General features: G+C 33.9%; 3 protein-coding genes across 3 annotated transcripts; 1 reads left to right on the forward strand and 2 right to left on the reverse strand.

The window, feature by feature from the left end:
* Positions 1 to 6: 6 nt before the first annotated feature.
* Positions 7 to 1733, reverse strand: LOC107852220. Its single transcript, XM_016697275.2, has 2 exons — positions 1482 to 1733; positions 7 to 633 (listed from the first exon to the last, which is right to left on the reverse strand). Exons 1-2 carry the CDS (start codon positions 1731 to 1733, stop codon positions 466 to 468), a joined length of 420 nt encoding a protein of 139 aa, XP_016552761.2. The 3' UTR covers positions 7 to 465.
* A 5735-nt stretch (positions 1734 to 7468) lies between these two features.
* Positions 7469 to 11602, forward strand: LOC107864583 (mitogen-activated protein kinase homolog MMK2). The gene is made up of 6 exons (XM_016711004.2): positions 7469 to 7837; positions 8915 to 9044; positions 9123 to 9260; positions 10107 to 10439; positions 10866 to 11049; positions 11149 to 11602. The coding sequence occupies exons 1-6, from the start codon at positions 7665 to 7667 to the stop codon at positions 11328 to 11330; spliced, it is 1140 nt and encodes a 379-aa protein (XP_016566490.1). The 5' UTR covers positions 7469 to 7664; the 3' UTR covers positions 11331 to 11602.
* On the reverse strand, positions 11552 to 16720 carry LOC107864574 (probable polygalacturonase). The gene is made up of 6 exons (XM_016710992.2): positions 16616 to 16720; positions 16193 to 16534; positions 13730 to 13850; positions 12958 to 13132; positions 12792 to 12862; positions 11552 to 12448 (listed from the first exon to the last, which is right to left on the reverse strand). The coding sequence occupies exons 1-6, from the start codon at positions 16649 to 16651 to the stop codon at positions 11739 to 11741; spliced, it is 1455 nt and encodes a 484-aa protein (XP_016566478.1). The 5' UTR covers positions 16652 to 16720; the 3' UTR covers positions 11552 to 11738.
* Positions 16721 to 16973: the final 253 nt, after the last annotated feature.

Raw genomic sequence — 16973 nt, forward strand, 5'->3', positions numbered from 1 at the left:
TGCTTCACAGTGTTGAAATCCTGCTGCCAGGAACTCATTAACTTTTCAAATGCGACCTTCCCCCATGGAAAGTGAATATACCGACCGTCCTCAATAATTTGAAAGTGCGCAACACTGATTGGTGCTTCCTTATTCTGAGAAAACATGAATGTATGAACAAAGAACAATATCGCCAGGTTCAGAGCGTCTTCAGCGTTATCAAAGTTTCCATTCTGCACTCGTGTTATCAGTTTTGAACGAGTTATTGATCCTTTATTGTTGGAAAAATACCTCGATATCAAAGCTTATTTAGATGATGAAGTATACATATAATCATTAATATTATCGGTACACTTCAGACCGCTTATAATGGCGAATTCAAGCATTATAAATTTGAGGATTTCCCCTTGTACCCAAACATGAGGCTCGTCTTTGTTATCCTGTTGAATTTTAAGCATGAGTAGGGCACTTTGAAATCTGTCCTATCTAGTTGCACCATGGCAAATTCAGAAATATGCCAAAAATTGTATTTCTAAATGCTCCCAGTACAATCTCTCCAAAATATTCCTTTATCCTTTTTCCGAAAGCACAGTTACATAAGCTCCCCATATGCAATAGGTGTGGTGGGACTTTATCAATTCGGTATTTCATGCCCTAAAAAAAAACATAACATGATTAGCTAACAGTTACTGATTATATGATGTTCATTTATACTTTCATAACATAAATCAGACCAACATTAAACAATTGTTAGTCATATATGAAGGGTAACTTATAACTGTATAAGGTTAAAACTAACACATGTATAATGTTAACATATACATTTGAAAAATAATATAAGCAGTAAAACATGTGTGATGGTTACTTATTAAAGAACAGTTAGTCATGTATGAGAGTTATTATGACAATTAAATTGTTAGTCATGTATGAGGGTTAATTATACATTGACAATTAAACAGTTAGTCATGTATGAAGGTTAATTATACATTGACATAATTAGCTAACAGTTACTGATTGTATGATGTTCATTTATACTTTCATAACATAAATCAAACCAATATTAAATAATTATTAGTCATGTATGAGGTTTATTTATACATTGAAAATTAAACTGTTTAAATGTATAAAAATTTCAGTCCAACATATACACTACAGTTATAAATGTATGATTTTATCTTATACATCTAACATTTAACAAATTATTTAACAGACAAAACATAAACGAAAAATACATTTATAAAAAATTTCAGTCCAACATATACACTACATGTATGATGGTTATGTATACATCTAACAAATTATGATAGACAAAAACATAAACATAAAATACACATGTATGAGGTAACTTATACATTTCAAAAAATAATATCAGCTTTATTAGAATGTATAACCTTTACAATAATATTTCAGAGCAACTATATTATACATTCCTTTGATGAAACACTAATGTATGGTGTAATATTATACATGTCTCAAATTACACATACAGTCATAGTAAATACCTTCGGCAGACGTGGTCGGCCGGAATCATCAAATTTCTTTTTACTTGCTTTTGAAGTAGACTTCTTCGATTTAGAAGCAGCCTTATCCGTCAATTTATTCATTGTAACGGGGTCGTTTCTGTGCTTTGATCGATTCTCTACCCAATCAGGATCCTGTTCATCAAATGTGGCAGGAACAAATTCAAGTGGAATATCTTGTACAGTTGCATCTAACTGAGTAATTCCTAAACTAAAACTTGGAGGATTATCCATTATCAAATAACACTATTTTAAGTTAACAGTATTAAAAATCGAACTAAAAACAAGAAAATCTCAGATCTAACTTGTACCATATGAAAAATAACGAAAAGACAAACTACTTAACTTGAATAAGCTTGAACAATACTATAATTTGAATATGCAAAAAAATAAAAAACGGAAAACCCCTGATTTGGAAAAGTTTAACAAAAAAAAATTAAAAAAATTAATGAAGTACAATATTAAAAACAATTAACTGTTGAATAACTTACAATTTGATAACCACAAGTAGATTTTACTTCAAGTATGCACAAGCACAAAAACCGACCCCACCTTGAATCTCTCTTCACCATCGATGGACTCGCGCACACAGTGAGAGAAATCGAGAGAGATTTGAGAGAGATCGGAAAGAGAGGACAATTAGAGAGAGAGAACCGATTAAAAAAAAGAAAAGGGCTTGGGTTCAGCTTTCCGACAAAATCATCGCCGGAATCATCAATCGAAGAATACCTAATCGTCGTCTGTGGCTGTGACCGCCGAAAATATCAAAAACAACAATCAAAAATCCACCTCACCACCGAAACCCATCGGAAAACGAAAGCAGAAGAGACGTCGTGTTTGAAATCGGGTATGGGTTTTTCATTGGTTTGCGATTTCTGGTTTGATTTTAGCGAAAAATAGTAAAGGGTCTTCCGTAGTTGGGTTTTTGTTCGACGTTGAGGTTCCAATTGGGTCGAGGTTCCGTTGCTTCGGAAATTTCGATGCATCACTGCTTGTTTGGAATAAAATCAACGATTGAGGTCTAATTCTATATCTCTTATCGTTTTTTTCGTGAATATTTTTGAATGGTGTGATTTTTGGTTGATTTTGGTTGATGTGATTTTACTCGTCGTTATTTAATTGATAATTCTGGTGTGAAGTATGTTAATCACATAGTTTATTTGGGGTTAAGTTGGATTTTGGAAAAAAAGATCGAAATTTATTAAAAGTGAATATTGGTTTATGTTGGTTTAGTGACGATTGCTTGATTCAGAATAAACGTAGACTTTGTTAAGTTCGATAGGATCATGTTTAGGCCGACAATTGATAGGCAAACTAGGTTGGGTAAGCAAACTTTAGGACTCGTTGTTTTGTTGAATGTTTGAAATTTTGTTGAATATTTTATTTTCTCGTATTTGGAAAATGTATTCATTTAGCCGGGGAATGCCTCGAGGTATTTGTGTTTATTCACCGGGGAATGCTCCGAAGTATCATGTACTTGAAGACGGCGCACGATCAAGGCCCGAAATGTCGGGTAGAGTAAAGCCATGGAGCGTAGTTTAGGATTAGCCTAGAATAGAATAGGTTTACATTTTCGCATTTCTCATTATTCGGGACTGTATAATTGGATTGAACACTATATTTTGGATTTATTTTATTTCGTGTGTTTGATTGGTTGTTTTATGTGTTTTTGTGTGGTTTATACATTTTTAATGTCAAATTAGCCGATACGTTCCACCAAGAGATTGTGGTCGAACCACGGGATCGAGGGGGTGCCTAACACCTTCCCCTCGGTCAATAGAATTTCTTAGACGGAATCTCTGTTCGCGGATTAATTTTTAGAGTCAAACTGTTTTGAAAAAGGATTTCCAAAGGTGACTTGGCACACTTGATTTATGTCAAGTGGCGACTCTGAATTTAATTGTAAAAGATCCTTTTCAGAACAAAATTTTCATCTTTTTGTCACTTACTAAAAAAAACCCTTTCGAAACTTAAAATTAATTCTTTTTGGAGTTAAAAAAGGAGAGTGACATCCACCATATTCCATGTATCATTCTCCTCAAGGGCAGCTAGTTCTTCATTCATTGCATCTTCCCAACATTTCAGACCACTAGCCTGCATGTAAGTATTTGGCACAACTATAGAATTCAAGGTTGTTAGTAAGGCATATGATCGACCATATTCACCTGTAGAATATCCATATCGGCTTGGAGGAGGAGTATGACGAGATGAGCGTCTAACAGGATCAATGATATTTTGAGGAGGAGGAGGTTGATTATTACGATTTAAAGAAATATTATGCGAGTCAGGTTGGTCAGGTAAAGGTAAAGAGATAGTATTCATCGAAGTAATAACATTATCAAAAAAAGGATCTAAGTTATAAGTAGAACCTATTGTGGCAGAGGACAAATTTGGCGATAGACCAACGGGTAGGTTGTTATGGCTAGCAGAATCATGAGTCATGAATTATTCCAAAAAGGATATAGTAGACAATCGCGAGTCTTTACTAGTATAAGTAAAAGAATTTTCAAAGAAGATAACATGTCGAGATATTAACGACGTGTTGAATCATAACATAAATACCCCTTTTGGATATCATTGTACCCCAAAAAAGTACATTTAACAGCTTTTGAAGATAATTTATGGCGTTCATGGTCTGAAAGAAGAACAAAACATACACAACCAAATACTTTAAGGTGCGAATAGTCGGATAATTTTTTAAAAAGGATAAAATAAGGGCAATTTTGTTTTATAACAGATGATGATTTTCTATTTATAAGATAAATAGACGTTTGGATTGCTTCAACCCAAAATGTTTTTGGAACATTTGATGTATCAAGAAGAGCTAAGGCAGTTTCAACAACATGTCTATTCTTACGTTCCACCACACCATTTTGTTCCGGTGTATAGGGGCAAGAACGTTGATGAATAAGTCTTTTTCTTGAAAAAAACTTGTGAGGTTTGCATTTACATACTCTCCTCCCGAATCTGAACGAAAAATCTTGATTTTTTTCTCAAACTAGGTTTCTATGAGGTTATAAATTTTTTTGACAATGTTTGATACCTCAGATTTGTGTTTCAAAAAGAAAACTCATGTATAACGAGATGCCTGATCAATGAACAATATAAAATACTTGTAACCCATACGAGATATAATTGGAGAAAGTCCCCAAACATCACTATGAATTAAATCAAATGGAATAGAATAAGTAGTATTGCTTAATTGAAAAGAAAGTTTATGACTCTTTGATTTTGCAAAACTCTCACAAGGTAATTTAGAGGGAAAAAATAGTGAATCTTCACCCAACAAATTACAGGATTTCAACATAAAATTTAAACGAAAAGCGTGTGGATGTCCTAAACGAAGATGCCATAAAGTCCACATTTTATTTGAAAACTCAATGTCTTTATTTGAAGCTGAAAGAAAGCAATGATGAAATTTTGTGTCCGGAGATTGAAGAAGAAATATCCTGCCAACCTTACGCCCCCTGGTCATCATTTTCTCTGTCAATATATTCTGAATAATACAACCATTAGAGGAAAAAATAACCAAACAATTTTGTTCTACAAGTTGTCCAACGGATAAAAGATTTGCAGTAAGTTTCGGTACACAAAGAACTTCTGAAAATGGTTTAATAGAACCTATACTCGATGCAGATAAAACATGGCCATTTGCAATAACAATTTCATGTGTGGGACTTGTTTTAGATAAATTAGAAAAAAGTTTTTGAGGCAGCAAAAATTTGATCTTGCTCTGCCCATAATCTGAGTAATCCAGAATAAAAGCACCGGACACTTTTCTTACATTGAGTCGATTCTGCGAGTAGCCTTTCTAATTCAAATTCTCTAGCCAAATTTTGTTGGTTACCGAGGGTATGTAGATGACTCCACATTTCAAATGCTTTCTCAAAAGATGTCAGTTCCATAGCTATATCAATAGAAATGGAATTGACAAGCCATGTTATGATTTTGCCGTTGTTAGCTTCTCAGATTTCTTTTTCTTCGCCTTCTATAGGTGTAGCCTTTGATCCATCCAGAATACCAAGGAGTCCTTTGCCTCTAATGAAAGCCTTGAAATGGAACTTCCAGATCGAAAAGTTATGTCCGTTGAATTTGGTTGACAAGACATCTCGTGGATCCATTCTATTGGAAGAAAAAAAACTGGAGTCGGAGGAAATCAACAAACAAATCCAAAGATTACAAGAAGAGTAACAGATGTGGATAAAGAATCCGAGCCCAAGATGAATCAAATAGATTTTTTGAAAAAAAATGAATATTCAGGTCTCAGAGAGAGAAAAAAACCAAGGCTTTGATACCAAGTTAAATAAAGGAAGAAAAACTGGAACAATATACATGAAATAATTATTCAATCTTCACTGATCATAACAATGAACCTATACAATATTTATACAGAGAAAGGAGTCCTAATTGTCTCCTAATTACTAGCCTAATGATAAGGGAGATCTCTGATTATAGGATTATAGATTTAAGAAAATCAGATACATGATTTAGGGATAATCAGTAGCTGATTTTGTTACACTAAATAAGGTAACGTCTAAATAAGGTAACATCAATATATTGTATGCAATCTTACCTTGCATTTCTATCAAAGGCTTGAACCAGTGACCTCCTGGTCACATAATAATAACTTTACCAGTTACTCCAAAGCTCCCTTTCAACATTTGTATAGAGGTCTAACTAAATTTTTAGTAACATTAAAAACTCTTTTTTGAAATGAAGCATCATCTTTTGAAAAACAAAATCATTTTCAAAATTTGAACTCGAGAATTTAGATAAGACAAGCAACAAGGTGAAGACAATCATCAAGACTTGACTACTAGAGAAAACTCAATAGTAGGTGGAAATTTTTAAGTACAAGTTGGTCTTTGGAAATTGGTATAGACTTCCAACAAGTTGACCCAAGAACCATTCTTCATTTAATTTCATTTTCAACTACTTCATCTAATTTAATAATTTCTTTTGGAAAAAAGAAATATCAATATCTATGTACACACTTTTTTTCCTATGTTACCTACACGCTTAATTAGGTTTTGGATGTTGAAAGTTTTGTTTTTTATTAATATTAATAGTACTATATTTCTATTTTAACATTCAACATCAAGAAGAGAAAAAAAGAACAAGATGACTTTGAACAAATCTTAACAAAGGACTAACATTTTTTCTATGGGGAAAACTTAAAATCTTGACTATTGAACTATATATTGAAAGATATAAAGATTTAGAGTTAAGACCATAACAATTTCATTTTTAATAAAGAAAATGAGAATAAAAATATTCGCATCTAATCTTTCTGGTCTAATTTATGTGAAATCGATTTATGAAGCACAAGTATAAAAAAAAAAGAACAACTTTAAAAACTTTTAATCTAAATAAAATCATAAATATTTGTATTGCTAAAAGTTAGTTTGTTAAAATTAAAATGAAAAATTTAAACTAAATTATTTTTAAATATTAAAAAATAGTATTATTTTCATGACAAAATTTTAAAAAATTGCCACATAAAATAACACATTGAATGTATTTGAGAAGCATACTATAAAACTTATTGAAAATAGATAAGTATAAGTGCTTGCTTATGAATTTATATGTCGCCATTTAAATTTTGAAAGTCTTTAAACGGAGGGTATTTTTATGTGTCTTTTTAACTATTTTAAATTATTAATTATTATAATCTATAGTAATTTATACTCTCTAAATATGTAAATAGTAGTTCATAATTTTTAAAAATTATTTACTCGGATCATTGATCAGACCACAAATATACATTCTATGCAATCTTATTTTACATTTGCAATAGATTATTTTCACTACTTAAATTAGTGACCTCCTAATCATATAACATCAATTCACGATTGCAATTAAAAAATTTTAACTTTCTAAAATTTGAATAGCATCACGTAAATTAAGAAACTATTGTAGGAAAAAAAAAAAAAAAATTCTCATTTCCCCCTATATATATAATGAAGAGTGCACTGAAGTTAGCTCCGGTTTACTCACTTCACGCATTTCCAAAGCCGTGTCCAATGGTATAAATTCAAAAAAAAAAAAAAAAACAATATTTAAACCGCCGACGAGCCACTGTCAAACGCCACTATCACCGGCGACTTCCTCCGCCGGCGACTTTACGCCACCAGTATTATTTACCGTAACGCCGTCGTCGTCATCATGGCTAATCAAGCCGGCGGAGGTTCAAGCACCGGTAATCGTGATATTAGAGGAGTTATTGTACACAGTGGTCAATACGTTCGGTACAATGTGTACGGCAACTTATTTGAAGTTTCAAGTAAATATATTCCTCCTATTCGTCCCATCGGACGCGGCGCTTATGGCCTTGTATGGTAGGTTTCCGGTAATAAATTTAAGTTGTTTGAGATTTTTTTTTTTTATGTGATTCGTTGTTAGAAAAATATTGAATGTTTAACTATGTTTGAGTTTTTTGGAGGTTAAAATTGCTTATTTTGATATAAAAAGTGTGGTGTTTGATCAAGCGTTTGGGTGAAAATACGTGGCCGTTTGGCCATGGTTCATTGAATGTGAAAAAATGTATATATTTTTTTCCAAAGTGAAAAATGATACTCCCTCGCTATTCATTTTTACTTGTCACTGCTTCACTTTTTGAGGTCAATTTGTATGAATTTGGCCAATATGTTATGATGTATAATTTAATATTTTAAATTTAAAATTTAGATAGTCGAAAACTATACGAAAAATGCAATAAGTTGCAATATTTCTCATATTAATATGATGAAAAAATACATCTTAAAATATTAGTCAAAGTTCATGCAGGTTGACCTCGAGAAGTGAAACAGCGACAAGTAAAAGTGAACGGAGAAAATATTTGAAATTGGAGATGTGTTTGGCCATGAATATAAATTGGATTTGTATTTTAATTTTTGTGAGTAATTTGGAGCTGAAAAGAGTGAAACCAGTTTTTTCATTGTTTTTCAAGATTTGGAACTCAACTTGTTGAACTAGGGATTTTCTGCAATTTTATGGCCAATGTGTTCTCAAGATTTCAACTTTGGGAAAAAGTGAAGAATTTTCATGACCAAACGGACCTCTAAGTGTTCCTAGAGAGTAGCAGAGCTGTTTTTAAAAGCTCAATAAAGTAGTTTCACACTACCTTTGGGAAAAAAAGATACACTCAAAAGCTCTTTTAAATAGCTTGATCAAACTAATTGCTGGTCAAAGTGTTTTTTAAATTTATTGGCCAAGCATAAAATGCTTCTCGCCAAAAGTACTCTTTCAGAAAAACATTTTTCAAAATAAGGTGATTTCAAAGGCTTGGACAAACTGGCTACAAGCTTTTAAAAAGAGTGAAAATCTCTTCCTACATGTTTTTTTGCTCGTATTAGTAACTCTGAGGGGCTTTAATATGATGGAGTAATCGTTTGTTATCTTTTGCTATTTGTTAGTGCTGCTGTAAATTCAGAAACACGTGAGGAAGTTGCGATTAAGAAAATAGGAAATGCATTTGATAACAGAATTGATGCGAAGAGAACATTGAGAGAAATTAAGCTACTTCGGCATATGGATCACGAAAATGTAAGCGATTAGTATGTGAATGAATTTGTTTTATTGCTTCATTTGCGGAATAATTTCAAGTTGTTGATGAATTTTCAGATTATCGCAATCAAAGACCTCATAAGACCGCCAAAGAAAGAGGCTTTTAATGATGTGTACATAGTTTATGAGTTAATGGATACCGATCTTCATCAGATTATTCGGTCTGAACAGCCTTTAACAAATGATCACTGCCAGGTTCTTTTCTTCCTTGAAATACTGTTATTAGATATTTATGATTTGTGTAAAAATGTGTACTTTTTACAAATGGATGAAATGAAGTTATAGCTGATTTGTCAGAAAACGTGTTGTAGGATTTAGAAACAAACTCCCGCATATATTACTTCAGCAAGTTTAGGTACTGTTGTAACACTATTTCCTAGTTAATCAACTTGGATGGGATCAATGCAATCATGGAGAGAAAATCTTGTGTTATTATGTGTTTATTTCTGTTTAGGGAAACTTGTCTAAGTAAAGGGTGAGCAGCTACCTTAACTATTGTGTTAGTTAACGCAGAACTATTTGTCTTTCTTTAATGTGACGAATAAGTTGAAGAAGAATTCCTTTCTCTTATCTAGTATAAGCTACTATTTTCCCCCATTTGTACTTATACTATGACTTAAGAACAGTTGTTACTCCGTGGCTCTATGCTGTAACAATAAATTATGGACTGGATTATTAGTCATCAGATGCTTAAAGATGTCAGCTGCTGGTAATGATTTTTAGGAAGCATTTAAATGTCCATAAGTTCCTGCAATAGATTCAAAAGGTGTTAATGACTTGGTTGCTCAGACGTAACAATCTCTTCTGTTCTCCTGAAAATGTTATCAATCCTGTTGTTGGGTGCCAACCTTATTCTGTCATGCCAAGCTGGACTATTATTCAGTATTTTCTCCTAATGACATGGAGGAAATCCTATAAGTTGGTCCAACTTTCTCTAGGAACATTAAAGTATACTGCTTTCTTTCCTAAAGTTACTCCGGTGCAATGCTGTTACCTTATCTGGTTTCTAATGGTTGGATAACATTCGACTTAATTTTGCAGTACTTCATGTATCAACTTTTACGTGGACTGAAATATGTACACTCAGCAAATGTCTTACATCGTGATCTTAAGCCAAGCAATTTGTTCCTGAATGCAAATTGCGACCTCAAGATTGGAGACTTTGGATTAGCGAGGACGACCTCTGAGACAGATTTCATGACTGAGTATGTTGTCACTCGCTGGTATCGAGCACCTGAATTGCTCCTTAACTGTTCGGAATACACTGGAGCAATTGATGTTTGGTCTGTTGGTTGTATTCTTGGTGAAATAATGACAAGAGAACCTTTGTTTCCTGGAAAAGATTATGTGCAGCAGCTGAGACTCATTACTGAGGTAAAAGATCACGTCAAATTCTTTCTTTGGTTTGCCATACATTTCCAAGATTCTTTAGCAAGAACCTGACTAAAAAAAATCACTTGGAAGCTTAAAGAAATTGATCCAGTGACGTTCCACCTGCATGTCTTGAAGTGGAAAAGTTATAGAAATTGAGTCCTGAAACTAGTGTTAATCATTCCTCCCCTCTGAAGTTGGGAGTTGAGAGTGATTACCAGTGCCATAGCCACCGCTATGCTGTAATTTCATGTAGACAATGCTTTCAAATGCTCATTGAATAAGTAAATCATTTGATATTTACACAACGGGTTCACGAAAAGGTTTAACTAAAAACGGTAGTATAGATGGGACTTATATTTTCTGCTTCTGAAACAGTTTGATCAGCTTGTTGTTCCCATCTTCAACTGTGTTTCTTCTGTCTTGAAGCTACTAGGTTCTCCTGATGATGCCAGCCTTCAATTTCTGAGAAGTGACAATGCACGAAGATATGTCCGACAGCTTCCTCAATATCCTAAGCAACAATTTACTGCAAGATTTCCCAGCATGTCTCCTTTGGCTGTTGATTTGCTTGAAAAGATGCTTGTCTTTGATCCAACCCGACGAATTACAGGTAAAGCACAGAAAATTCTGACCCTAACCTTGGCATGATATGTTTTCCTTTTTTTAGTTCATCATGTTTACCTCATGTTTGTTTTGATCTCCGTTGCAGTTGATGAGGCTCTTCGTCACCCATTTTTGTCATCTCTTCATGACGTCAATGATGAGCCAATTTGTGCCAGGCCTTTCAGTTTTGATTTCGAGGAGCCCTCAATCACCGAAGAAAAGATCAAGGAACTGATTTGGAGGGAGTCTGTGAAGTTTTATCGGGACTTCGTTGATCAAACTATATAATGAATTGTCCTGGATTCTGTATCATATGTAGGACATATTTTTCTTCCGTCAATACATTTTATAAGTTATGTTTTGCGCGTGGAGAGAGCTGAATTAAACCGATACCTTGGTTGAGGAGATAAAGCATTCCTCCTAGTGATATGAGATGTAAAACAAGTTTATTTTTATCTATTAAATTGTTTAATGACTATTCAGTTTACCACATTTTGTATCAAAAATGCTTGTAAGAACTATCTTTTTGGCATTCATAAATATGTAACAGTTTACAAATACTAGCATGTCTCGTCCACAAAGTGAGACGGGATCGCCAGTGTATATTCATGGACAGTTCAAGGGTATGAAGCAACAGAACAATTTAACTGATTGATATGGTCTCCCTAGTGAAGAGATTCTTATTACATTCATGTATTAATATATTTTCTTCCTGCAGGAACACGTCTGGATTTTCATATCGTCAATTGGTAAGCTCTCTGTTGGAAAATTACAGGGTGAAACGTACTCCGTCTTTTGATCTGGCAATAAATCACAAGGCTGAGGTACCACACCGCTTGAAATGCCGGAAATATCTGTACAATTCCAGAAAAGTTTTTTTGCTTTAGGCGCCATCTCTATCGTGACATTTGATATGCAAATTCCAGTAAATGGATCACCAGAAATTCCTGCAAGCTTGCCGCCTATGGTCACATTCTCAGCAACCATATCGCGGTAATTGATGTTTTCAATCACAGGTAACGCGTTTGGATCATAATTGTTGTCCGGGTGAGAACCATAATCGCCTGTCATCCAGAATACGTATTTCATTGTTTTCATTGTCATGCCTCTAACATATATATCCTTTACGTATCCGCCTCTTCCTACTGCAGTCTTGATTCGAACAGCTGATTCTGTATTGATTGCTACAATGTCCTCTGCTCTTACATCTTGAATTCCTCCTGACATCTCACTGCCTAATGCAATTGTTGCACTGGTTGGAGAAATGCAGGTGATTCGCCTTATAGCAAGCTGCTTCGTTGGCATCCCAAAGGCAACTCCGTACTCGTCCCAGCCACTCTTGACAGCTATGCAATCGTCTCCAGAGACAATGTAACAGTCTTCTATTCTAGTATTTATGCAAGAATCTGCAAGTAAGACTTAGTTTAATTGAAAAACTTTGTAGTAATCGTGTGTCTATAAGAAAAAAGTTTTTAACTTTAATACACCGACAGTATATGATAAAAGAAGAAAACAAAGATACATAACCGTACATAAAAAGTGAGATAAGTAACCTGTAACAGCTACCTGTTTCATGAACCTTAATATTACTAAGACAATTAAAACATTAGTAAACACTCATGGAAGATTACACCAACAATTACTGCACCTCAGTCCCAAACATGCTGGGGTTGGCTATATGAATCCCCACTTTTTTCATTTAAACTAATTTCATATCATCATCATACTTAAACACTAACAGAAGATTACCAGGGTTAATTCCATCAGTATTTGGAGATCTGACTGGTGCAAGGATTGTGATGCCTTGGATGATAATGTTGCTGCATTTCACAAAGAAATCAAGTTATTTGTCTTAAGTCACTGTTAATTAAGTAAACAATATTGAACTATAGGAAATCAAAAGTAACTTGATTACCTGCTGTATATAGGATGGACATTCCATGAAGGAGAATTAACTAAAGTAAGACTGGAGATTTGAATATTATCAGAGTGCATGATTTCTATCAAATAAGGCCTTGTAAATTTTAGTTCTCCCTTGTGGAATTTGTCCCACCATTGCTGCCCTTGTCCATCAATGGTTCCATTTTCCCCTGGGTGAATTTCAAAGAAATATTACAATGATTTAGGAAGAAATAACAACTACTACTAAAAAAGGCAATGGACTTAATACTCCGGCTGACTTAAAAATTGCGCAAATAGAACCATAGAGAAATTATCCTTTCTGGACAATGTCAGACGAGTCTATCATTTGCAATAACTTGCAAATTTTCGAGCAGCGTCTAACATTTTCTCATAAAATTTTCAGTTTGCTGAATAGAGGTCTAAAAGGTGAGAAATTAAAAGCGGGTCATTTTATTGAACAAAGTTTAGGTACATTCATCTTAATTTCTATAATACTCCCTCTGTGCCAAAAAAATGTGCTGCATTTAGAGTATCAACAACAACATAATACCTAGTGAAATCGCACAAGTGGGGTCTGGGGAGGGTAGAGTGTGCGCAGATCTTACTCCTACCTCATGGAGGTAGAGACCCTGTTTTCGGAGGACCCTTGGCTTGAGTACATTTAGAGTATCAGCGACAAATATTCTAATTTTTGATGTGAATTCTTACATAAGTTTTTAAGCTAAAAATGTTAAAGAGTTATAGAAATGATAACAGTAACAAAAAATGAGACATCATAAGAATACCTGTGATGACAACATCAGTAAGGTTGGTTCCAAAAATAAGACTAATGAATCTACCGCCTTCTGCATCCCTTCCTCGGCCGTAGGACGGTAATGGTGCAATCACCGGATAATCATTTTTATCCTAAAGAACAATAGAAATCAGTTAGGAGAGCAGAACAAGAAAAACACAAAATCCTAACAACTAGTTATTTTCACAAAGTGTGGCAAATATCCTGAACAACTAGTCAAAATCCTTTGCAGAAATAGTGTCCGCTGGTCACTTTCTCGATAAAGTTTAAAGAGAAAGTCCAAATTTGTGTAGGATGAAGGTTCATGTGACCCAGCTTACATACATCTCAATTATTTAACTGAATATTTATTAATATTTGATATCGAGTAATTTTATCCACTTATAGATTAGAAAAAAGAGGAACAATGTGGTACTCTTGCGCCTTCCCCAGATGCCTACCAACATAACTTTCAAGGACCCCATATGGTAGAGTTTGGAATGTGATCCTCAGATTATTTATTTTTTTTAACAAAAAGGCAAATGAGTTCACATGACGAACAACTCTAGAATCAATTATTTTTGTCGATCAAAACTTAGATAAAATAAGAAGTTCAAATTTGAATTCTTATGATTCTTAATCAGCTTTATTGATTCACTGACAACAATTTAAATTTCATTCTCTCATTCATAACACATAACGACAATAATGCCTCAATTTAAGCTAGTCAAGGCGACAATATGGAATTTTATTGATTATGCCACTCGGTATAATCTCACAATGCAATCATATTCTAAATTAATTGCAAAAAGAAAAAAGAAAGCCATTTCAGACCTTATTTTAATAGAATACCTTGTATTTTTTAACCTAGGTACTAAGATCCCATCGTGGATTTGAACTTGTTTAATTGAGAGACATTCACACTGCGGTTTATCGAAAATAACCTCTCAGATGAACTTCATCTGAGATAATGATATAGAGCATATACTTTACTCTCTTCAGATCCACTTTATGAGAATACGCTGGATATATTATTGTTGTCATCACACCGCTAAAGTAGTGCAACTTTTGTACTAATTCAGTGGGGCTCATTCATTCACAGACGGGAAACAACAACAACATACCCATTGTATTCTCACATAGTGGGGTCTGGGGAGGGTAGAGTGTCCGCAAATCATATCACTACCTCAGGTGAAGCAGAGAGACTGTTTTCGATAGACCCCCGGCTTAGGACCAATATCAGTATAACAAACACACAACATAGATGTATATAAACTAGTATAATATGCAAAATAAACTAACACCGCTAGCTGCTACAATATAATACTAAAACTATCTATCTGAAACCATAAACATCATCAACACCACGAACAAGAAACTTCGGACACATATAAAGAACACTCCCCTACTATTACCGCCACACTCCCACCCCTTAACCCTCTACCATAATCCGCGTCCTCCACAACTTCCTATCAAGGGTCATATCCCCCATAATTTATAACTGCTCCATATCATGCCTAATCACCTCCCTCCAATATCTCTTCGGCTTATCTCTACCCCGCCTAAAACCATCCAAAGACACAATATTAAATTCATGTGAGACTTTTTTATTGGACCAACTCGATTAATAAGTAGAATAATAATAGTATGTCATGTGAAGCTCGTGTGGGGTCTATAATAGTGCTTTCAGGAAACAAAATGAATGTTCTATTTGACAACCAAAGTTATTTTTCAAATCCGAATTAGTCGGACAATCATAATTAGGGGTGACAAATATGCACTTTGAGCTAAATTTTGTTTGGTTAAAAGGGAATGAATTATTGTTCCATTCTGTTTAAAGTTTACTTACACTGAGATGAGTTGATCATGTAACTTAAAAAATGAATCGTAATTAATTCCGTTCAATTTATTTTTAATAGAACATCGACTTAAACATAGTAGAAATCATAGTAGAGTGCATGGATGGATGCAATTGAAAAAAAAAATAGAAATGCATTTAGAGTTTTAGCTACAACAACAACAAAACAACAAACTCAGTGTATTTCCATAAAGTGAGGTCTGGGGAGGGTAAAATGTACGCAGTCCATACCGCTATCTTCGAAGAAATAGAGAGACTGTTTTCGATAGACCCCGGCCCAAGATAGAGTTTTAGCTATAGGTGAAGAAAAACTAACACATTTCGAAAGTTGATAACAAATCCAAAAGCAGATATAATATATAAACGTGTCATTTATTTCAGTCTCAGCTGAAATTCACCGCCTCCAACTTTATATATGTTAGACACTTAAACTATCATAAGGTTGAACAAATAGCAAATTGCACGAGATCTACGTGTTCTATATCATCAAAATCGTGCGAGATGTACGTGTCCTACATATATCAAATTACGTGAGATTTAACGGTGTAATTGTGCATGCTCAAAATTGAAGTAGGTATATATCAGCTGAGGCCAAATTAAAAGACATGTTATCGTTACCTGAGAGGCGAGAAGAACAGCATCTTTATCGAGATACAAAGTAAAATGGCTAGTCAAATTAAAACTCCCCGTCAACCATTTACCAGCAGGTACATACAGCAACGAACCACCGTCCGATTGAAACTGACTCAAATGATCGACGGCCGTCCTAAAAGCGTTAGTATTTAACGTCGTTCCGTCACCGATTCCGCCGAAATCCGTTAAATAAGCACTGTGTGTTCTGCAATTTATGGCGGAGTACTCGACGGTTTCCCATGTGTGTTGTATTTTATGACGGCCGTTAACGTTGTTACTTAACGCCGTTAGAATTACAATGGTGAGGAGAAAAAATCTGTGAAATGCCTGTAAAGAAGAAGTTAAATTAATTAATAGAAATGAGAAAATGTAGAAAAATGGGGAGGAAAATAAAGAGAGAGAATTTACAGGAATGTTTGTGAGAGTGATAATTGATAACTCCATTGTTATGTGTGTTGCGGTTCATGGATTTGTCTGCATTTATATAAAAATAGTTTTTAGCTTTTATATACACCACTCCATTTTTAAAAAGTGAAAAATTACTATTTTCTTTTTCGTCTGTTTTAAAAATAATATTTATTCTTATTTGACAATTCTTTAATTCAAGTTTTTCTCGTGACATATTTAAGATTATAATATTAAAAAGTATTTTGATATATTTGATATAATTTTAAATTAAGAGTACGAGATTCAAAAGTTTCTGTATTTTCCTTAATTACTTCCTCCGTTCCAAATTATTCGTCACAAATTTACTAATTTGATTTCC

This window comes from Capsicum annuum, chromosome 1 (genome assembly GCF_002878395.1).
Source record: "Capsicum annuum cultivar UCD-10X-F1 chromosome 1, UCD10Xv1.1, whole genome shotgun sequence".
In the NCBI taxonomy this organism is placed as follows: domain Eukaryota; kingdom Viridiplantae; phylum Streptophyta; class Magnoliopsida; order Solanales; family Solanaceae; genus Capsicum; species Capsicum annuum.

What these genes read in the sequence shown, in the direction of transcription:
- LOC107864574 (XM_016710992.2), bottom strand. Translation starts at nt 16,651, where the DNA reads ATGGAGTTATCAATTATCACTCTCACAAACATTCCT. An exon ending in TACTGATGTTGTCATCACAG is followed by an intron (nt 13,133 to 13,729) that starts GTATTCTTATGA and finishes AAATTCACCCAG; the next exon opens with GGGAAAATGGAACCATTGAT. An exon ending in GTCCATCCTATATACAGCAG is followed by an intron (nt 12,863 to 12,957) that starts GTAATCAAGTTA and finishes TGTGAAATGCAG; the next exon opens with CAACATTATCATCCAAGGCA.
- LOC107852220 (XM_016697275.2), bottom strand. Translation starts at nt 1,733, where the DNA reads ATGGATAATCCTCCAAGTTTTAGTTTAGGAATTACTCAGTTAGATGCA. An exon ending in GCCGACCACGTCTGCCGAAG is followed by an intron (nt 634 to 1,481) that starts GTATTTACTATG and finishes GTTTTTTTTTAG; the next exon opens with GGCATGAAATACCGAATTGA.
- LOC107864583 (XM_016711004.2), top strand. Translation starts at nt 7,665, where the DNA reads ATGGCTAATCAAGCCGGCGGAGGTTCAAGCACCGGTAATCGTGATATT. An exon ending in GGCATATGGATCACGAAAAT is followed by an intron (nt 9,045 to 9,122) that starts GTAAGCGATTAG and finishes ATGAATTTTCAG; the next exon opens with ATTATCGCAATCAAAGACCT. An exon ending in TCCAACCCGACGAATTACAG is followed by an intron (nt 11,050 to 11,148) that starts GTAAAGCACAGA and finishes TCTCCGTTGCAG; the next exon opens with TTGATGAGGCTCTTCGTCAC.